The following is a 23,670-nucleotide window of genomic DNA, read 5'->3' as shown; positions in this document are numbered from 1 at the left end:
AGTCAGTCATGCTATCTTCATTATATTGCTGTCTGACAGCATTCAGAATGAACTGCTTGCCTTCGGGTGGTGCAGGAGACTGGATTTTATCTGTCATGCATAAATGCTACTTATCTGCCCTGAACCCTGGGGACGGTGCAAGCAGTAAATCAATAAATATGTAAATGAATATAATTGGATAGGGAAAGGGAAATAATACTCCAACAGAGAAGGAAATCAACAGCATGGGCTGGCGTCTTAACACCAAAACCTGAGCTAATGTAAGAGCTTAGGACTAGATTAAGTTGAAAAATGGAGAAAGACATTTTAAATTCCTTGGCACCTACAAAAAAAAATTTGACTGGCATTTTTGTGCAATCAGGAAATCTGCGTCTTTGCCCACTCTGATTAATTCTTCATATTCGGAGCACAGCCCCTTGACACCTCTGGAGAACATGGTTTAACTTGCCATCCCATTTAAGCTTCCACTACACTGTAGCAATTACAAAAAGGCTCCATTAGAAAGCCACTATATTTTTTTATTATAATGTTCCCCATCATGCAGAATTCTCATAAGCATCATCTTAATGTGTTGTTGTTTGTTCGCCAGTCAAGGGAGAAAATGTTAGAAAAGGATTACGCAGTACAACAGAATGGGTCTTAATTCTTTGGAGGAAGAATGACATTAAAATCTTTTCTCTCTCATAAAGGTCCAGATCCTAAAAGTGAAATAATAAATTAAATGTTCACATCCTTTCTGATGCACATTTTCTTGCCATGCTAGATTTTCTATTTTAAAAAATGCTAAACAAAAAAAATGGAAATATGTCTTGCAACTTATAGAGAGCCGAGGTGGCGCAGTGGTTAAATGCAGCACTGCAGGCTACTTCAGCTGACTGCAGTTCTGCAGTTCGGCTGTTCAAATCTCACCGGCTCAGGGTTGACTCAGCCTTCCATCCTTCCGAGGTGGGTAAAATGAGGACCCGGATTGTTGTTGGGGGCGATATGCTGACTCTGTAAACCGCTTAGAGAGGGCTGAAAGCCCTATGAAGCGGTATATACGTCTAACTGCTATTGCTATTAAGCATTTATGCTACGTGAATGCCTTTAGCTCTAATGCTAACAAAAGTCTAAATACAAAGACTTTTATATAATATGCAATCCTAAGCCACCAGTTATGTTTAAATAATTATGGGTCTGATTTCTTAAGCATAAAAACTTAACAGGGTCTATTAAAGACTGTTATTGGAATGGTAGATTGAAGTCAAAGGATTCATAACAGAAATCAAAGCAAAGACAAATTTGAAAATGGAGACTTCTAAATTCATCGTTTAGTTTTCTCACAGCTTTCTCCATCCGCCAAATCCAGTTCTTGAACTTATTTAACATCATCCCTAAGTGCCATGCATTTGCCATTTAATAATTTTAAGGACACCTACCCATTCATTTTCCCTTCCAGGATAGCCAGATTTCATCGTTCTTCATATAAGTTTTATAAACTACATCCATACAATTTTGGGACCTATAAACAAATTCCTTGTCTTCTTCCTAGTTCTTTGTAATTTCACTTGTTGCATGAAAGTGAGTGGGGGGGTTCTACAGAGATTTTTTGTATGTGATGTGGTCCCCATAATTGTTCTGGTGAGACTCGTTCAGAGATTTACTGCACATTTCCTATAATACGGACTCTTCCCTATTTCCAGAAGAGGTAATTGGTTAAGACTACATTTAAAGGCCATTATTTTTGTATATCCACAAGTTGCCTATCCTAAATAAATAAATTCCTTTACGCTGACAAATCTACAGGTCCAGCACAACCCATCACATATGACCTCTTTTCCTCTAAAACTATGATCCTCCAGCTACTATTCAATACTGGCCAAACTTCAGCAATTAAAAGCAATGCTTACTTTCACCTTCCCATGTCAAGGCCAGAGTAGAGTTATTGCTTAAACTCATTACAAACACTTCAATTACATCTTGAGGAACTGCTTTCCCAAGGCACTTAATTAATAACTTTCCTCCTCCTACCTATCTGCTGAGGAATTTCAACCTATTACACTGCCAGGAATTAAAATAATATGCATTTACAGAGATAAAATACTTTAAATGTTCAATAATAAAGTACGTAAATGTGAGCATTTTCCTATATGCATTTTTAAACAAAGCTAGCTAAACTCGAAACCAAATGAAATACTAGCCTTAAAAGATGTAAGTTAAGCAAAGTCTAGTTGATATAAACTGCAGCTCATCTTAGAAAATTAATTGTCTTTCACCAAACATCTAATCAATCTGGATATGGCTGTGTAAGACCTTCCACTTAGGATTTTCTCAACCTGCAGTCAGTTGTTTTTTTAAATAATAAAATGTAATGGACAACAGTCCAGATTTTCTCATAGCAGTTAGATTATAGCAGTTAGACTTATATACCGCTTCATAGGGCTTTCAGCCCTCTCTAAGCAGTTTACAGAGTCAGCATATCACCCCCACAGTCTGGGTCCTCATTTTACCCACCTCGGAAGGATGGAAGGCTGAGTCAACCCTGAGCCGGTGAGATTTGAACCGCTGAACAGTCAGCTGAAGTGGCCTGCAGTACTGCACTCTACCCACTGCGCCACCTCGGCTCATGTGCTCAGATTCCTGTTTCCAGAATCCTTTGGCACTTTGATTGATGGAGAAGCTATTACGGAGGAGATTTAAGAAATTCACATTTCCTTCTCCATACCTTTTGGTCCAAAATAAATAGGGAATACTAGGGCATACACTGCCCTAGTATGAAAAGAACGTGGTTTTATTCTTTCAGAAATAAATTACTGTACACCTTCATGTCCTCTTAATTAACTGACTAAAGACTTTATTAATTTTACAGAATTAAGGATGCCAGGTATAGGAGCGGCATGGAGCTCCCACCTCACAATCAGGAGGTTGTGAGTTTGAACCTAGATAGCAATAGCAGTATTTCTCTGTTAGGGCACAAGGAGAAAATATCGGCTGTGAGTTCTGTGTAAACATCAGGAAGAACATCTGTACAGCTCCATTCAGTCTCCCTGACTCCACCCCGGTGCAAGGGATTGTTAAAAGAAAAAGATGCCAGATACACTATATTGCCAAAAGTATTCGCTCACAGCTGATTCTGATTATGTGGATGGGTGAGCGAATACTTTTGGCAATAATGTGTATATCCCCTAAATGTATATCAGCATTTCAATCACTAAGCTGACCCCCCACACACACACACCAATTTAGGCCTGAATTAATTATTAAAATTTACAAACCACTTCTTAGCTTGACTCATTTATTTTTTATTAAAATGCCTTCCTTTGTTCAAACCTTATCCTGGATAGAAACACTGCGTGCTTATTCATTTCTCCTTAAGGGTAAAGGGTGTATGAATGTGCATTTGACACATGTCCGCAAGCACATTAAAAAGCAATTAAACCAACTTTCTCTAAATATTTTATTTTCTAGGTGTCGTGAAAATGAAGGGCCTGGTAATTGTTTGTAGGTGGGCTCAAATAAATAAACACACACGCGCGCGCACACACACACACAATACTCTCATCATCATTTCAAATAATTGATTGAAGTTGGCAAATATTTTTTTTAGTCTATAGGCCATAATATTACTCTGTTACCTCTACATTTCAGTTAGATGTTAGTGAAATTAAAATTGTAATTTGTTTTCCATTCCAGTTCATAGATCTCTTGAAAATTATTTGCACACTTCTGCTCTAAAGGAAAGGGATCACTGCGAAAATAGTAGCCACATCAGGGGTGGGTTTCAACCGGTTCGCGGCGGTCCCCGCGAACCGGTTGGTCGGCGAACCCGGAAGTAAGTAACTTCCAGGAACAGCGAAGGGCCCGTCCGCCCGCCCACGCTCCTTACCCGGTTTTGATGAGTTCTACGCTTCCACGCATGCGCAGGACGCATACAGCGCCTGCGTGATCCTCCAGGAGCAGCTGGAGCATCGCACAGATGCTAGAACGCATGCGTGCACTGCGCACATGCACGAGGACGCCGCCAGCCCCGTTCCAACCGAACCGGTTGGAACGGGGCAAGAAACCCACCCCTGAGCCACATCAAGGAAGACGTATATGATTGACACACACACACACACTCCAAAACCTCTAAAGCTATAAAGTCAGGGAGCAATGAGTTATTTGGCCAAATATTATAAAGCAAGTGTAACATGAGAAGGCTTTAACATTAAAGCTTATCAGCTCTCTGATTAATTTTGCTTTAATTAAGGCCTTACAGACACAGCTCTGTACATAATGAAGTTATCTACAGAACAGAAATATTCCGCACAGATCTTTTAATATAAAGGTATTTGAATCTGTGAATAATCAAGAAAAAAGGATTGTTTTTGAAAGCCTGGCAGCCTTCTGGTTCCCCAAGAAAACCACATGACTGTAGTGAAAAGTATTTTCCTGATCTTTATCTGCACAATTAATAACTCAATACATGGGTTACAGAAGAAATAATGGAAATTATCCTCTCAACAATTTCAAAAAAACGAATTATTTCTTTTGCTTTTTATTTCAGACTTTGTAGCAATAGCTCAGAAATATTTCTGGAGAACAGTGTTTAATGAATGAATGAATCAATCAATCAAATCTCCATTATGTTAATACTTGTATATCTCAGATTTGTCACATCAAAGAGCATCTAAGAAAAGGGCTTATTGCCTAATTAAATTAACTGTGTCACAAGTAAAGTATGTTTTTGATCAAGAGAACAGAATTTACTTCCAAGACTTTGCTAAGACTTTATTTCACAGCTATCCTTTCAGAGATTAAAGAATTTAATCTTACTAGCTTTCTGGATCTGTAGTGTATTGTTTCAGTCAAGAAAATGACTAAGCCTTGACTTCATTTTTCCTATGGAAAAGGAGGTTCGCAATGATGCATTGATGCAACTAGATATCAACCATAATAAGAAGGAGCTATGAAGGCACAATTTTCATTCATACCATCCACCACAAACTATATCAAAGTTGTTTTCGACTGATTGTTAAATAATTGTGTTTTTATCCCACTCTAGGAAACAATGGCTTTGCAAGTTGTAGATTTTAGTACAGTCTTAGACCATGTAAAAGTATGCTTAGATACGGTTCTCCACAAATCTTAAAAAGGAACAATTAAAAGATGAAAAAGAAAGGAGGCATTAGATAAAATGTTGAAGTTACCGAAGAAATGCAGTTTTATTAGACAATGTTTTCTGCCTCATCCTTTATAGCAGCAAGGCAACATTTGGCTGAATTATTGGTTGTATTGGTTTTATGACCTACTAGGAAGTAGATGTTCTGGTGTTGACCTCTTCCTTGGAGTTCTTTGCAAGTTTGTGTAATAAATTTTTAGAGGCTTTTTTTTAAACAGTTAAGCAGAGTCATCCATTGGCTGTGGCTAACCCAGCCTGACCTCAGCAGCTCTTGCCTTTTTCCTTTTACATTTTTACATTTTCAACTCTCAAGAGCAGAGTTGAAATCCTCTGTGAAACAGCTGGAAAAGGTATGTGGGTCGGAGGCAGGGGGAGGAATTCAAAATTAATGTAATTTGTAAGTAATTGTATTATTGTAAGTAATTTGTGTGTGGGTGTGGGTGTTTTTTTTACCCGCCTCTGATGGCACGCGGGCCGGCACTATTTTTATGCCGGACACAGCGGCAGGGCGTTCGGACGCCCCGGCACTGTGTCCGCCATAGGGGTGGGACGCGGGACGCCTCTATGCCTCTATGCTGGACACAGCGGCAGGGCGGCACCCCGGCGCTAGAGGCAAAAGCCGCCCTGCCACTGTGTCGGGCATAGAGGCGTCCCGCCCCTATGGCGGACACAGCGCCGGGGCATCCAAAAGCCCTTCCGCTGTGTCCGACATAGGGCGGTTTTTGCCCGCTTGCCTCACCAGCCATCAACCTCACCGCACGTCACTGCTATTCAGTTATGATAATCAACAGCTATAAATCAACTCTACTGAAGGATGGTTATGAGTGTTGTTGCTTGTGGCTGATGTCCAACCCAACAGTTACCTAAGTACAGCTTATGTGCAGGAAAGCAGAAAACTAGAAGGCTTTGAAAGCATTAATGTTATCATCAAAACAGCAGCAGTTGCTAAATAAGTTACTCAAAGCTTCCATTGTTCCTTCTCTCTAATGTATACAATGCATTTGCTGGGCCATTTGAGCTGCATGAGGTATCAAGCTCCTAGTGGAAATAATCAAATTCTCACTGTCTCCTTTTAGAACACACAATAGAGTGCTACCTTTTGAAAAATAAACTCTTGTGCAATCAAAAACAACGGGTTTTTTTTTTACATTATATCAGAAGCAAAATTGGGAGACACCAGCAGTGGTTAGGAGGCTACGCAAGAAACAGAAAGGTAAAGAAATTCATAGCATGAATCTTCTATCTGGCATAACCATTGATAAGCAAGTAGAAGACATTTTTATTTTTATTTTTCAATGCTCTTTTTTTTTTGCAGAAAATTCTCCCTTCCACGTTGCTAATAATGCATATCTTATGTAAACTAAGATAATTAATGTATGGTCATTAAAATATTTAAAATGCTGCATTAAAATACTTAAACTAAAATCAGCCTATGTAAATTACGATATGCAATGTCGCATGGGGAATTTTTCCAGAAAGTTTTCCCGGTTCAAAATAGATCACAGGGCTGTAAGGTTGCTATTCAATATGAAGATTCACTTTGAATGCGATTCAGCTGAATCTCCAAATGTATTTAGTTGCTTCTGCCTTTTCTGAATTGATTCAGAAATTTCAACAATTTTGTGGACCAGAGGAAAAAGATATTTGAAACCAAATATATCCACTAGATCCATGATATTTAAGCTGTATCCCCGAGAACCCCAGAGGCTGAATGTGTGAGTGAAGTGTATTATTACATACAACATTAAGTATAACATTTTGTTCAAATAAAATATATTACATAAAGCTTATTTATTAAAGAGTTCCACATCAATTTTTCACATTGAGAAGGGTTCCTTGGGTATCTCAATTTTGAAGATTGGTTCTGAAGTTACACTGATAGTTGGAATCAGGATTGCCATCATTAAGTGGCATGCTCATAAAATGTGACATCATGTGATTGTATTACTTAGTGACGGAAATCCAGGCAATCCTGGTTATCATCATAACATCAAGGTTGTTAAGCAGGACTCAACTAACATGTAACAATAGGGACAGCAATGAAAAATCAAATTAACGGGTACAAGACCAGTGGGAACAGTGGTATATTTCACCACGGCTGATTGTTAACACAGATAATTCATTAACTAAACATTTTTAGCTGGGTTTTCTTTTGGTTTTTTGTTTTTCATATTTGGTAGCTCACAATTCTGGAAAATGATTTGCAAGCAGAATGAAAGAAATTCTAAAGGTTAATTCTCTTTCCAGCCTGTAATTTCCCTATTAATGATTATTAAATCTCAGATTTCCTCAAGGTATAACAAACTGGCTTTGCATATCATTATGCCTGCTTGGATATTCTGTGTTTCCCATTAAGGAATTAAATTATAGGAATATGCCTCAATTCAAAAATAATCTTGGGTTTGAAAAACAATTCTAATACAAAATTCAATTCAACATGAAGCTATGAAAATTCATTAAGTGATGTGAGAGAGTTTTGATGGCATAAACTACCTGTAAAATATATCTGTCCAATTCTTTAGATGAAATAAGGGAAAAAAAAGAGATAAAATTAAATGAAATGGAGTGAATAGTATTATAAAAATAAGCAAGCAGAAGAAAACATATGCCGGTCATTTCCCAAAACAATCATTACATCTCTACAAATATTAGTTTATATGGTGAAGAAACAGAACATTTATGTGAAAAGTGGAAATAGAAATGTTTTAGTTAATTTTGATCCCAAATTAGGATTAATTCTTCAGTTTCAGAGAAACAGAGAGACATTTATTTCAAATAAATAAATTTAAAAGTTGCCTTTTAATGCATCTACTTCTACATGAGATATCATTAAATGCTTAAAGGGTATGTACAGAATTGCTTTAAAAAATTTCCGATGAGTAAGTATTTATTATTTTAGTTTCTTTGCAGTGTTAAACAGTTAACAGATATTATACAGGTAAAACAGGTCAGTGTAAATTTTTCTGTATGCTACATAGCAGTTTAAGTGGTGATAAACCTCCCTGATCTACCCCGCTCAGTGTTTACCTGAAGTCATTCTATCTATTTGGAGTTATTTATTTATTTGCTGCTTAATTAAGATCTTCACAAACCACAGAAATGGCATGCAGAATTAGGGGACGGATATTATTTTTGAGTTAGGAAAATTACAAAAACAGATACTGTACAAAAACACCACAGCTTCAATAGCCAGCTCTCAACTGTTTATATTTCTTTGAAAGGATTCTGTGGGTACACGCACGCTTGTGCCATTATGTTAAGGGGAGGGAGAGGAATCAAATTCTTGAAGTCAAATTTAATAAACCAGGAAATCTGATCCAAATACCACATAATAAATTAGTTAGAAGCCACTAGGAAAAGAGCCAACATCCCCATCTCCCTTAGTAATACATTTCAGTTTACTAAGGCAATGATAGCAAAATCAGCTACAATTATGTTAAATATTTATTGCTAAATCCATTAATATTTTCCCTAAAGCACTATGGTACTGTATAACTTTCATAGGGAAGTGAAAGCACACTGAAAATATAGCTTAGAGCGCCCTCTACCTTTCACTGTAGAGATGTTATTAACCTCTTTTTTTATTTCTTTTTTCTCAATATATTTTAGACTTGAGTTTGTTAAAAATCTATACCGTGTACGGGCTCTGGGAAGTCGGGGGGGAGGGAGGTGGGGTGTTGGGGGTCTGGGGGGGGATATGTACTATGTGTTAGATTTCAATGTAATGCGACTTCACATGTATACTGTTTCTCTTTAATTTCTCTGTAAAAATAGGACAAGTTGAGTACATTGACATATAGTAGAAATCGTGACCCGTCAAAACCGCGGAGGACAAAATCGCGCTCGACGAAAGCGTGCATGTGACGTCATCACAGCGCGACGAAAAAAATTAAAAATTGAAATAAAATTAAAATTAAAGCAAGCCGATTCACATAAAGGTAAGGGTTAGGTTTAGGGTTAGGGTTAGGGTTAGGTTAAGGGTTAGGGTTAGGTTTAGAGCGTTAGCGTTACGTTTAGCGTTAGGTTAAGGGTTAGCGTTAGGTTTAGCATTACGTTAACGGTTAGGTTTAGGGTTAGATTTAGGGTTAGGTTAAGGGTTAGGTTTAGGGTTAGGTTTGGGGGGGTTAGGGTAAGGTTTTCACTTTATTTTTACATTTTTCGATCACAGCGCAATGTTTTCGTCACGCTGTGATGACGTCAAATGCGCGCTTTCGTCGAGCGCGATTTTGTACTCCGCGGTTTTGTGGTGGAACCAGTAGAAATACACCAAGGGGAGGAGGAGTGGGATAGAAGAAAGATGGGTAGAGAGGGCGGGAGAGAGGATGGGAGGGAGGGTAAGAAGGAAGGGAGGGAGTGGATCGGGAGAGAGGAGTGGTAGAGGGGGAGGGGAAGTAGGCTAGAGGGGAATGATGGATAAAAATTTTTGGCCCCTATAAATTTCATCTCTAAAGCTTTTTAATCCTATGCTTAGAAATTTTGCATGTGCCAGAAACTGCTTCAAATCTTAAATCCCTACTAGAATACTGATCACTGAATGCCGGTCGATCTATACAATTATTTTTATGTGTTTATTTATTTATAAAATTTATATGCCGCCCCAATCCCGAAGGACTTCTGAATATATTACGGTTACTCACAGGGCCATTTCAAACTGCTCGAGCCATTTCTTCTTCAAATCTTTGGTTTTGCAGTACAGTTCTAAGCCGTTTTGCCCTTGCGTGTGGATGAGGTAGAAGCCGTAAGACCACTGTTTAAATAGGAAGAAAATCCGGGAATTAACTTTTTAAGAACAGAGAGACAGCCAAGTTGGAAAATGCCTGGAGGACACACACTTCTAATTTCACAAAGTTCCAGGGGAAATGTAATAACAATAATTGTAACAACATTCCAGAACAACTTTTGAGCTTCCTGGAAACTTAATACATTTTTTTTACTCCCATTGCAAATATTAAACAGATAAACCAAATCTGTGGAATGCACCACTACACTATCTGAATGTTATAATGCTTCCCTTTATTAAAATGTTCGGGGGGTGGGGGGAAGAATAGCAACGAATCAAGAAGATAAACATTTTTTTCCTTAATTCCCAGTTTCCTACACAGAGGCTATAGATAAATAAATACAGAGAGGGGGCTTATAGACATTTTAAATAGTTCGTGTAATTAGGAATTTTAGTATTTTAAAGCAGAACATCTCAAGGGTCCAGGCCTATTCTATAGGTTTACCTTTTTATTCTCCTTGTCCGTGGTAGGGTTGTTGCTTATTTTGTATTCCTGAAGATCGATTATATCCTTCATTTCATAATTATCACCCCTCCGTTTGCATACTATTACGGCCAAGTCAAACAAGAAGATATGCCTGCAGGAGAAATGAGAGTATAAGAAGTTGTAAGAATTCAAGCTTGTGGTTAAAAATGCTACATGAGAAATATTTGAGTAGAGTTTGTCTGGATTAATTTTTAATAAACATTTCAATGCCAGATCTGATTGTTAAGCTGAGATTTTCTCTCCAATTTAAATACGTATTTTGAACTGCAGTTTTAGATTTGTTCCATGCAGCCTACGTATACATTTCATTCTATTTGACAACATTTAAATCCCCATCGAGAGATGGAGAAATAGACACTGATTTTATTTAATTTCAATTTAATTAATTTGATTTAGATGCTGCAGAATTCCAACCAGCTCATACAATGTAAAAAAAAAAAAAGACAAAACAAAACAATTGAAAACAAAGCCCACCAACCAAATCAATAAAAAAGCAGATAAGGTGTTTAACTGAAAGCACACCAACACTTGTCGGTTTCTATTGGCTGGGATGATATGGGAATCAGACAGTTCCCCAAATGACCAGGTGCTATGCCATGTAGGGCTTTATAAGTCATGACCTTGAATATGGAAGCAAAAAGATAATCAGTGCATCTCAGAGTAGACTTAGAACTTGTGTTTATGTAGTGAGTCCAGGCTGTTTCCTCACAAGCCCAACGAGGATGACTATTCTCGAACAATCTGGATTCAGGAATGGGTGCATCACTTTATTCCACAGCAACAAAGCTGTGGAAAGACCTTCTAGGCCAAAGCTGCCATATAGCAATAGCAATAGCAGTTAGACTTATATACCGCTTCATAGGGCTTTCAGCCTTCTCTAAGCGGTTTACAGAGTCAGCATATCGCCCCCAACAATCCAGGTCCTCATTTCATCCACCTCGGAAGGATGGAAGGCTGAGTCAACCTTGAGCCGGTGAGATTAGAACCGCTGAACTGCAGATAACAGTCAGCTGAAGTGGCCTGCAGTACTGCACCCTAACCACTGCGCACTTCCCCAGCCACCCCCTCCCTTTTTCCATGTTTTATTTGTTTTATTTATATAATATCCAATTTTCATGAAACAGTATGTATTCTGGGTACAATTATGCTTAAATAATCCTATTATACACCTTTGTTGTTGTAATTCCTTGCAATCATATTAATAACATAACATAATATAATAACATTAATATTTAACATTTGACATCATCTTCTTTAACAACTCTCCTCTTTACCATTTCCTCCAATTGTATCGTCTCCTTTCTAACTTCTATTATCTAACCATTGATAGAATATGTCCCATGCCTTCTTCATCCTTAATAGCAAGTGTTAATCTATCCATTTCTGCGCAGTCCAATAATTTCCAACATCCACCCATCCTCACTTTCTGCTTGTGAGCTACCTGGGATTTACAACTTCTTGCCAGTTTCCCCACTGACTTTGGCTGTTGAAAGCCAGCAGGAAGTCGCAAGACAGTGCTCACTTAACCACCCAAAATCTTTACTTAATAATGACAATGGGAATTGCAAGGTTTGCTATTGCTAAGCAAGATGTCAGCCTTTATGACCGCATTGCCTAGAGATGGAAATTCTAGTCCCAACTGCCATTATAACTCAACAAAGACTGCCCGTATATAAGGTAGAATGTCTTTGCTTCCTTCTTTTCTTGCTTATTCATCATTTCATTTTTATGGACTGCTGAATTTCATTTTATCATTGTGTAGTTTGATACTTTGCTTATATTATAAAATATATATTTTAAAGCACTTAATCTTGAATGCTCAATAGAAACTAACAATCAACCAAAGAATTGTCTTTATCACCCAATCTATCTACCATTATTTTTCCTAGCTGAAAAGAAATATAATGCTATGGGTCATTTACATCCATCTCATGATAGCAGTTAGACTTATATACCGCTTCATAGGGCTTTCAGCCCTCTCTTAAGCGGTTTACAGAGTCAGCATATCGCCCCCAACAACAATCCGGGTCCTCATTTTACCCACCTTGGAAGGATGGAAGGCTGAGTCAACCTTGAGCCGGTGAGATTTGAACCGCTGAACTGCAGCTTAGCAGTCAGCTGAAGTGGCCTGCAGTACTGCACTCTAACCACTGCGCCACCTCGGAGATGATGATCAGATCACTGAATTCATTGGCATTACAGTTGCACAGCTGGTGAACCACAGGTATTGTGCCATTTCAGAAGTATTGATCTAGGATCATTGCAAAATGATAAAATCCCCCAAACAAACTGAAGCTCTTCTCACCTATCCTGTCTGGCTCGTTTGTCCAGGGTTGTTATCTTTATTTCACCATCACCTTGTGGTCTTCCATAGAGTAAAAGGGATTGGTTCTGGGGGGGAAAAAGCAAAAATTACATTAATTGCTTAAAAGACACCCAACAACTTTATTGGCGGAAGATGCTGCATTCAACATTCTGAAAAAATGGTTGGATGTTAAGGCAGATGGCAAATAAAAATGCAAAATTGGCAGCACGGCCCAGAGCATCTCCGACCTGCTCTACAAGGGGTATGCAAAAACATTTCAATCACAAAGCATTTACTTCAAGTAGTTCCATTTCAGCATTAGCCATCTGAAACGTTTTACTTCTCCATCTGCTCAGAATATTGCAATTGGATCTTTGTGGCGAGTGTTGCAATGAGCTTTTTCTTCATTTTTCTAGCCTGCAGGGAATCATCCTAAGCCTACTGCTATTGGCTCAGATAACATGGAGATTGCCTTTACCCAGAAATGGAAAAAACAAATTAATTCCAAGCGAAGATGAAATAATAAGAAAGGTTATGGATTGTGCAGAAATGGACAAACTAACTAAAGAAATCCAGGGAAAGGAAGAATCAGAATTCTTCCAGATATGGGATAAATGGTATAGGGGGATGGAGGAAAGAAACAAGAGTCAATGAAGGAATATAACAAAACTCAAAAAATAATAGTTATGAGTAAAATAAGAGGGTTAAGAATGGTGAAATCCAAATGAAATATAATAGAAGGGGAAATAATATAAGGTGAGCGGTATCGATTGATAATTGCTATTAGAAAGAACAGGAAGCTCCTGTTCGTATTGTATTGTGTAAATGTGGTGTACGTCTAAGTTTTGTGTGTATTTTACATGTTTGTTAATAAAAAAAAATTTTAAAAAAATCAGGGGTCTCAAACTATGGCTCCTGGACCAGATATGTGCAATGAATGCTTGTGTTGCTACAGAGAGTCTCCCCCTTCGGGGTCTTTTTCTGCGGGCTGGAGGGGGGGCAGAAATTCCAAGGGGGAGGCCTCAGAGGAGGAAAAGGGTCAACAACTTCTGGAAGAGGATCCCCAACTTAAGGTGACGAAGCTTTTAGCTCCGGGTGCGCTTCAAGGTGCTACTTATCACCTATAAAGCCCTTCATGGTAGTGGGCCTGGGTATTTGAGAGACCGCCTACTGCCAATTACCTCCACTAGACCGATACGATCGCATCGATTAGGCCTCCTCCGAATTCCATCTACTAGCCAGTGCAAACTGGCAACTACCCGGAGGAGAGCCTTCTCGGTGGCTGCTCCGACCCTCTGGAACGACCTCCCCGTGGAGATTCAGACCCTCACCACCCTTCAATCCTTCCGTGCCGCTTTAAAGATCTGGCTGTCCCGGCTGGCCTGGGGTTAAGATTTCAACCCCACCCGAATTGTGTGACTGTTGTGTTCTCTTTTAATATGTTGTATTGTTTCCATATTGGAATACTGTTTGTCTTTTCCCCCCTCCCTTTTGAATTGTGAGCCGCCCTGAGTCCCCCCAGGGAAAAGGGCGGCATACGAATAAAGAAAAACTAAAAAAAAACTAAACTAAAACTTTAGCTTTTGCTCTCCCTTTCTTTCCCGTGTTTTAAAAAGGTCCTGCTTAACTCTTCCTAACTCACCTCTGCCTGTGTGCTTCAGAGCTTTCCAGAATGCATTTAAATGCCATGAAGCCACCTCAAGCACTACTACATTCTTATAATTACCAGCAAGCTCTTCCAATATTCATGTAAGAGTTCTTAGAAGCAACAGGTGGCAGCATTTAGAAATACGTTTGCAAGCGATTTAAGAACGAAACATGTCTGATAGGAATGGGGACCCAGGCAGTAAATTAAATTTGTCTCTGCTGCTTTTAGCTGGATGACGTCTCATGACTAAGTACTAAAACCCAGCCAAGTAAAATTGATGAGGAAGTTTATCTCATTCAGGGTAATGTGTTTGCTAAACATTCCCGAGAGTTTATTTGAAGAAATTGAAAAGACTACTGCATTTATTTATTTTTTGAGAACCCTAGACAGATTTTAATGTAACCGATTCTGGGATTATGTTAAATATCAAATATTAAGCAACATTCTCAACCTTAAAACCATGTTTTCCTTTAAAAAATGTTTAAAAAAAACAAACCATAACAGCATTTTAAAATATTGCCAAGCTTTCTAAGGCAGTAGCTAGAATGGACAAGTCATCCCAGCTTTTTTGTGACTCCAGGAGACAAAATATGATAGCAAGGGGCTTCTTTCACCTTCCCTGTGATTCTTATAGTCACAACCCTCAACCCATTTCAGGTTTTGTCTTGTTATACACAGCAGACCCAAAAATGCTTCATGGCATTGTTTTATCCTGAACTGGAAGCAAAATACATTTTCCATTACATGCACATTCTTACACCCATCCCCAAAAGAACTAGCATCAGGGGTGAAAACGCTACCGGTTCAGAGCGGCTCGCGCGAACCAGCAGTAAAACTGCTACTGGTTCGCCCGAACCGGTAGCAAAATAAATGAAACTGTTCAGGCGAACTGGTTTTTCCAACTATTAGCTGTGATGCACAATTTATATTAGCTAGAAAGCAGGATTTCCTGCTTTCTAGATAATACAAATCACACAGCACAGCACATTTCCGCCTCTTGCTGTTCGCTTACCTTGCCTTTTTGATGCTCTGCGCATGCGCGGGAGATACTTTTTAGCTCACATTGCTACCCAACTGGTATCAAAAGTATGTGGATTTCACCCCTGACTATCATGTATCATGTACTATCATGCATAGAGCCGAGGTGGCACAGTGGTTAGAGTGCAGTACTGCAGGCCACTTCAGCTGACTGCTATCTGCAGTTCAGCGGTTCAAATCTCACCGGCTCAAAGTTGACTCAGCCTTCCATCCTTCCGAAGTGGGTGAAATGAGGACCCAGACTGTGGGGGCGATATGCTGACTCTGTAAACCGCTTAGAGAGGGCTGAAAGCCCTATGAAGCGGTATATAAGTCTAACTGCTATGTATGTGTATGAAGGCATCAGATTTAATCCTCTATGCTCAGTTTCTCATACCACCACTTCTGCTCAACACTGCTTCACATTTTTTTGTGTAAGAAAAATGAGTAGGGTTATCCGAGATCTAACCTTCCTTCAGACTGAGACAAAAAAGAAGAGCTGTAAGCAATAAGTCATCCTTCACCCTTTTGATGCTCTCCGGATTTTATGCTCCAGAACTCAGAAGGAACCGGAGAATAATCTGACTTCAGTTTTTATGCCAGAGAACAGTCTCTGCCTTAAGGAGTTGGGCCTTAAAGGAGTTCTGTATTGTCTGCCATAAAAATGCTGCTGTTTGAAATAAAGATTAAATTAACTGAACTACACTTCAGTGGTTGACAGAAATAATTAAAGCAGAGCAAAATAAATACGGCTCAGGTTTGTAGGATAAGACCAGACCTTGGTCAGCAGTAGAAGCAAGTGGTCTCGACATAACTTTCAACTGCTAAAATTGTCTTAATCTTTTCATCGGACTTTTATACAAAATATTCTTACAGGATAAACTCTGGACAATAATCAAACAACATACTAGCCCTTGGTTTGTGAACTAAGTGAGAATTGGAGAGTTATAAATCATGCTAAGCTAAAACCAAGAAAATCACATGAACGCTCTCCCTCATGTTTGCAAATTCAAACACTCTTAATATTTTAAATCCATTACAGATACCCCTCTCTCTATTTATCTAACTCTCTCTATTTATCTATCTATCTCTATCTATCTATCTATCTCTCTCTCTATCTCTATTTCAATCTATCTATCTATCTATCTATCTATCTATCTATCTATCTATCTATCAGGGGTGGGTTTCTCGCCCCGTTCCAACCAGTTCGGTTGGAATGGGGCTGGGGGCGTCCTCGTGCACGCGCGCAGCGCACGCATGCGTACTAGCGTCTGTGCGATGCTCCAGCTGCTCCTGGAGGATCATGCAGGCGCTGTATGCATTCTGCGCATGCGTGGAAGCACAGAACTCATCAAAACCGGGTAAGCAACGCGGGCGGGCGGGTGGGCCCTTCGCCGTTCCCAGAAGTTACTTACTTCCGGGTTCGCCGACCAACCAGTTCGTGGGGACCGCCACGAACCGGTTGAAACCCACCCCTGCTGTCTGTCTGTCTGTCTGTCTGTCTGTCTGTCTGTCTGTCTGTCTGTCTGTATCTGTATCTCTATCTATCTATCTATCTATCTCTATATCTATATCAATCTATCTATCTATCAATCTAGCTCTATCTATCTATCTATCTATCATCTACCTATCTATCTATCTATCTCTATCTCTATCTCTATCTCTACCTCTATATCAATCAATCAATCTAGCTAGCTAGCTAGCTAGCTAGCTCTCTCTATCTATCTCTATCTCTACCTATATCATCTATATCTATATATACCAGCATATATACGTTTCGGCGAGGTCCCACTCGCCATCTTCAGGCTGGTGTTTTCGGCTTCATGCTTGAAGATGGCAAGTGAGACCTCGCCGAAACGTTGCCAATCTCAATCTTACATGGGAAAAGACCCGAATACAACAAGACCAGCACACCTACACCCGTGAAAATCTACGAAAACAAATATACTGTATACAGTATACACACACACACACACAAAAACATATATAATTTTTTACCTGCAATTGACTCTACCTCTGAACACGTTTGCCCATGCTCACACTGACTTTAATCATAACCCTGCAGGAATTCTCACTGCTTCTAGGTCTATCAATGATAATTTTTCAAAGGGAGAAAGACACCTAGAAAGCCAGAAAGCAGCATCTTATAAAGTCCTACCAAATTTTCTATTGATGATTGAAATTGCTTGATTTCACGGAGGGTTTCATTATCTCGCTTCACTTCATTTACATATTGTGCCAAGTCCTAAAACACAGAAAAGGAAAATAAGTTCGATGTGTAATAAAGATTGATTAAATTTTTACGGTTGATTAAGGGTTGAAAGCCACTCGTGTCCAATTTTCAACATTATGGTTATGATTTTTTTTAATGAATGTTCCCCTAATAGACAAGTTTTTGCATAGACTAAATACAACATCACTTTTTTTAATAAAAAAAACAATCTAAAGATAAATGTATTCTAATTTTCAGTTTAATTCAGGGAGCGTGACTTAGGTCAGATTGTTTTATTTTTTATATATATATAAATTTTTATTTCTCATATATACATTCACAATTATATGATCTCATAACATACAAATAATAATATGTATTTGTAACAATTTTTCTCCCCTACAATTGACAATATAATTGAAATTACTTTCTTACCATCCCATAAACCCATCTTATTTTACAACAATCCTACTTCTTCCTTCCTTCCTTCCCTCCTTCCCTCCCTCCTTTCTTCTCTCCTTCTCTCCTTCCCTCCTTCCTTCCCACCTTCCTTCCCTCCTTTCTTCTCTCCTTCTCTCCTTCCTTCCCTCCTTCCTTCCCTCCTTTCTTCTCTCCTTCCTTCCCTCCTTCCTTCCCTCCTTTCTTCTCTCCTTCTCTCCTTCCTTCCCTCCTTCCTTCCCTCCCTCCTTCCCCCTTCCCTCCCTCTTTTCTTCTCTCCTTCTCTCCTTCCCTCCTTCCTTCCCACCTTCCTTCCCTCCTTCCTTCCCTCCTTTCTTCTCTCCTTCTCTCCTTCCTTCCCTCCTTCCTTCCCTCCTTTCTTCTCTCCTTCCTTCCCTCCTTCCTTCCCTCCTTTCCTCTCTCCTTCTCTCCTTCCTTCCCTCCTTCCTTCCCTCCCTCCTTCCCCCTTCCCTCCCTCTTTTCTTCTCTCCTTCTCTCCTTCCCTCCTTCCTTCCCACCTTCCTTCTCTCCTTCCTTCTCTCCTTCCTTCCCTCCTTTCTTCTCTCCTTCTCTCCTTCCTTCCCTCCTTCCCTCCTTTCTTCTCTCCTTCCTTCCCTCCTTGCTTCCTTCCCTCCTTCCTTCCCTCCTTCACTTCCTCCTCCCTTTCCTTCCTTCAGATTGTTTTAACAGCTGGGCTAATTCTTTCCTGTCCCCCTACTGTTATTGAAGCAACTATATATTAAATGGCAGCATGAGCATATTGGAAAAGCTATGCTACATACAGTATCCCCTATTATCAACTTCACATCCTTGGGAAGGAGAAATGGGATCACAACTGCTGGCCCAAGTCCTGAAATCTTTTAACACCCTTGTAAAAGACACAGTTTCTGCTCAACATTCACAAAGTCTAAGCTCATTTTGCACTGAAAAGACTACCTGATAACATAAAACAGAATGGGCAGTGTGCCAAAGTATAGTCTGTATGCATGTGATGTGCAGCAACATTTCTGTTGTGGCCCAGCAGAAGCCGTGGGAGCTGCCACCAGACTCCGACAGTGAGGGGCCCTATGAATCGGCTTTGGAGGATGTGGAGGACCCTGGACAGGGTTCTGACTCTGAGCAGGGCGCAGAGAGGCTGGATGGCCACCAGGAGGCGCCTGAGCCTTGGACCAGTGGGAAGGAGACAAGGGAGAGTGATCCTGACATCAGCAGTGAGTTGTTCCTGGATGCCCGGCACCGGAGAGCTAATAGGCGTAAGGAACAATTAAGCAGTTACAGGAGGTAATTGCACTCAGCTGGTGGTAATTAGGCTCCTCTCCAGACTATAAAAGGACTGCTTGTACACATGCCCCTTTTGCAGAAGTCAACGCATTAACTAATGTTGGATGAACAGTATTGTGAGCTTGGCAGGCTGGATTGCTGCCCCGGCTTATCTGTGCCAGTTTGCTGCCAAGGACCTGTCTGTCTGTGAATAAATTCCGTAAAGTATCTTTGGCTTGGAGTGTTTTGATGTGGGACGGGGGGGGGGGGGTCAGAACACTTTTCTATTCGACAGCCAGAGTGAAAATAGCTTGACAAATAATAAATTAAACATGGATCCTTGAATTGTGAAATGAGCTTGTTTGCTTCCATTTGCAAGCATGTTATGCCAGTGCGCCGCCAGATAGAAACCAAGCAAGTTTCAAAATGTTTAATTTTCAATTTCTTTCTAGGAGTAACTCTTTTCGTTTTATATTAGAGAGAGTGTACTCAATCAATCACACTTACCTTCATTGCGTCAAGGGCCAACTTTAGATTTGCCTTCTCGGTTATGTCATTAGTGTGCTTCACCAGCTCCTACATTACAGAATGCCAGAGTTATTATCAAACCCCATTATAATGGAGAGAAACTCAGAAAATTATGGATGTGCTATAATCAATGTAGCTCAATCTAGAGCACTGATTATATTTCCATTACTCAAAGTTATTCCAAAGGTGTTTTTTTTTCCTCAGCTCACCAATAAATCTAGAGATTCTTAAACAGACTTTTAGCCTATGTTATATTTCAGGTTTCAGCTTTTCTGTCCTAGCACAGCAAATATTTCAAGATTTCCTGGAAATGTGTCCATGCCCCCAGATTAACATGATCATTTTTTTTTTCTAATTCATCTTTTATTTAGATGCACATATCCTTTTCTCTGTAAGGAACATAATCTCAATGCCCAATCCCAACTTTAAAAAATGGTTGACTGGACAATGCTGTCTGGCGGCCCCCCTGGGGAAGGGCCTTCTCTGTAGCTGCGCCAGCCCTGTGGAACGATCTACCTGCAGAGATCCGGACCCTTACCACTCTCCCGGCCTTCCGTAAAGCCGCCAAGACCTGGCTGTTCCGGCAGGCCTGGGGCTGTTGATAAATATCCAGCCCCACTCAGTCAGATAGATAGATAGATAGATAGATAGATAGATAGATAGATAGATAGATAGATAGATAGATAGATAGATAGATAGATAGATAGATAGATAGATAGATAGATAGAAGTTTATTTATATGCCGCCCTTTTCCCTGGGGGGACTCAGGGCGGCTCACAATCCAAGGGGGAGGGGGAGACAAACTTTTTAACATATAAGACAATACATAATTAAAAAACACAACATTCATACCATTCGGGCGGGTTACAGTCTTAGCCCCAGGCCTGACGGGATAGCCAGATTCTGAGGGCTGTGCGGAAGGTCTGGAGGGTGGTGAGGGTACGAATCTCCACGGGGAGATCGTTCCATAGGGTCGGAGCTACCACCGAGAAGGCTCTCCTCCGCGTAGTTGCCAGTCGGCATTGACCGGCAGATGGAACTCGGAGGAGGCCTAATCGATGAGATCTAATCAGAATGGATGGTGTGTAATTTTAATATTGTATCTTGCATTTTTAATTTTTAAATGCTTTTTATCTTGCCTGTAAGCCGCCCAGAGTCCCAAGGGAGTGGGCGGCATACAAATTTTATTAAATTGAAATTGAAATTAAGTGGGATAACAAGTTGTTGCTGTTGTGAGAATCCCGAGTTCCTCCCCAAAGAAAGTGAGTGCAATGTTTCTAAAAGAACACTATCTTTAAAAAAAGAAGTAGCTTAAAATTGACAGCGTGTTTTAAAATAAAGGAACCAAAGACCAGGTTAGGGATAGATACTTGTGAAGAAAAATCTATCCCTGACATCCACTTGATGGCATATAATCAATAATCAATCAGACTGTGTCCGGTGACACTCTTACAGCTGAAATTCTTAAGTGTGTATTCTCAATAGTCCAAATTCACAGTACAACAGCGAATGTTATAAATAATTGCACAGGGATAGAACAAGCAAGATACAATCTCAAAAAAATTAAATACCTGAAGTAGCAGATGATACTTCAGAACTCGTTGCATTGGTACTACTAGGAGATCCCGCAGAGTAAATTTCCCATTATTAGCTCTTTTGGAACATTCCTAATGAAAGAATAACCAAAAATTGAATGAATAAAAGTTTCTCAGGATGACTCGTAATAAAAATAGCAATGTTATCTTTGATAAGAGGCTTGTTTCTCAAACTGCACCAACTATTCAATTATATTGAATTTTGATTAAGTCTGAATACTAGGGGTCCTTAGATTTAGTCTTCTTTCTCACCCAGCCCACTGTTTTGTCATTCAAAGATCAAGCACAATTCAGAAATGATTGAGCAGGTCTGGGTTAGGAGAAATCATTGGGTAATGATCAGGGGTGGGATTCAAATAATTTAACAACCGGTTTGCCAAGGGTCAGATTAGCTGTCGTTGGTCAAACTGGTTGTTAAATTATACACACACACACAGAGAGAGAGAGAGAGAGAGAGAGAAAATCAAAGTGGATCCTGGGCGCTGCCCTGCAATGAAAAAGTGGGAAACGGAATGGCCGGCACAAGGAAAGGGGGAGGAGCAGGGAGAAGAAAGAGGGGACGCGGCCTTCTCCTCCCCTCACAACAGCCACACCATTCCCCATTTCTCCTTTGCAGCGATCCACTTTGATAGCAAGGAGAGTGGTTTAATAACCGTTTCGTCTGAACCAGTGCAAACCATCTGAATCCCACTACTGGTTATGATCGTGACCCGACAAAAGGGCGAACGACAAAACCGCGCCTGACTAAACCGCGTCGCTAAAACCGCGATGTCATCAACGCGGCGACAACAGCGCGGAGTCAGAAGGGCGCTTTACAACAGCGCGGAGACAGAAGGCCAATTTAACTTAAGGTAAGGATTAGGTTTAGGGTTAGGTTTAGGGTTAGGTTTAGGGTTAGGTTTAGGGTTACGGTTACGGTTACGGTTACGGTTAGGGTTACGGTTAGGGTTAGGGTTAGGTTTAGCGTTATGTTTAGGGTTAGGTTTAGGGTTATGTTTAGGGTTAGGGTTAGCGTTAGGTTTAGGGTTAGGTTTAGAGTTAGGGTTAGGTTTAGTTTTACAGCGCGCTTCTGTCGCTGCACTGTTGTCGGCGCAATTCAGCGCTCATTCGTCGGAGTGCTTTAGAACACGCAGTTTTGTCACCGCGGTTTAGTCAGGCGTGGTTTTGTCGTTCGCCCTTTTGTCGGTGAACCGTTATGATCTGGTCAGGATTACCAGAAGCAAGTGAGGATGACTAAAATTTTAATTTCAGCCTTTCCCCTTTCAAATCTTCCAACCCATCTACAGGCATTTTTAGAAAAGATAACAGTTTTCACATCTAATTATAATTTATAAAGATTTAATTTCCCTCCCTCATTCTATAGACAGTGGCACTGCCCTATATTAGAATTACCTGCATTTCCTCTATAATAGGAACAAAAACACTTTTTCAGGCCAAGGACTGCTCTTGTTTTATTTGCCTTATTGAAACAACAACAATATTAACCTCAATAGTATGTAAGTGTTTAAATAAAGTCATACGGTTTACACAGATGGGACTACAATATAAACTTTGACGACACTATAAAAAATTTTGTCTGGCAATTCAGCTCATAAGTAGAACAATTCAAGAATATTTGACTAGATAACTCAGGAGTCCTTTTCTGTTGGGATAGGATATCAAGGGATGACATCCCAAAAAGTAAGTGGAGCCAGGACAGAATAGTAAATGGAACCAGGATAAAGTTAATTTAATGTACGTATAAATGTAATTAAATTTAAACTTAATTAAGTAGTCAACATGATTACTCCCCATGTATTTAATAAGTTTCCTCTGCTGTGATATTAAGAATTGCAGTTCAGCAGCAACTTTCAGAACTACTCGGGGGGGGGGGGGGGGCTTAAGTAGCCCTGGGTGGACACCCTTAGTAATTAAACCTTGTAAGGGAAGCTCTACTATTTATTTTTGTAAACAAATTCACAGGCAATTTTAACTCTTGGTCTGCACAGTAAGGAGAATGAAGTGACATTGCAAGTGTAGTATAAAAGAATATACTTCTTTAGTACAGAAGTGGGGACTATTTTCCTTCAAATCTGCCTTGCAAAGTGCTCTTTCCTATAACAAAGAATGAATTGTACTTGGCCATTCAACCCAATCCCCTTTCGTGGCAAAACATGTTATCTACAGGGCAGTGGCTTCAGATTCCATTTGCGTTTGGAAATGGTTCCATCCATTCCATCTCAGCTTTAATCATCCCACCACCTAAGCCACCCTAATCTGC

General features: G+C 39.9%; 1 protein-coding gene across 3 annotated transcripts in view; it reads right to left on the bottom strand.

The window, feature by feature from the left end:
* VAV3 (vav guanine nucleotide exchange factor 3) overlaps positions 1–23,670 on the bottom strand; it is a 184,597-nt gene that overhangs the window by 84,537 nt on the left and 76,390 nt on the right. For all 3 annotated transcript variants that reach the window (XM_087719208.1, XM_087719209.1, XM_087719207.1), the window contains exons 10-15: positions 21,387–21,482; positions 19,795–19,863; positions 17,536–17,622; positions 12,713–12,798; positions 10,366–10,498; positions 9,778–9,887 (exon numbers count right to left, since the gene is read on the bottom strand). In XM_087719208.1, coding sequence (XP_087575334.1) covers positions 9,778–9,887; positions 10,366–10,498; positions 12,713–12,798; positions 17,536–17,622; positions 19,795–19,863; positions 21,387–21,482 — 581 coding nt within the window. The remainder of the gene's footprint in view (positions 1–9,777; positions 9,888–10,365; positions 10,499–12,712; positions 12,799–17,535; positions 17,623–19,794; positions 19,864–21,386; positions 21,483–23,670) is intronic.

The sequence above is a fragment of the Thamnophis sirtalis genome, unplaced genomic scaffold (assembly GCF_051295495.1).
Source record: "Thamnophis sirtalis isolate CommonGarterSnake01/CBP01778 unplaced genomic scaffold, rThaSir2_p1.2 scaffold_7, whole genome shotgun sequence".
Lineage (NCBI taxonomy): Eukaryota > Metazoa > Chordata > Lepidosauria > Squamata > Natricidae > Thamnophis > Thamnophis sirtalis.
The sequence above is the reverse complement of the archived record's forward strand: the minus strand, read 5'-3'. Positions and strand labels throughout refer to the sequence as shown.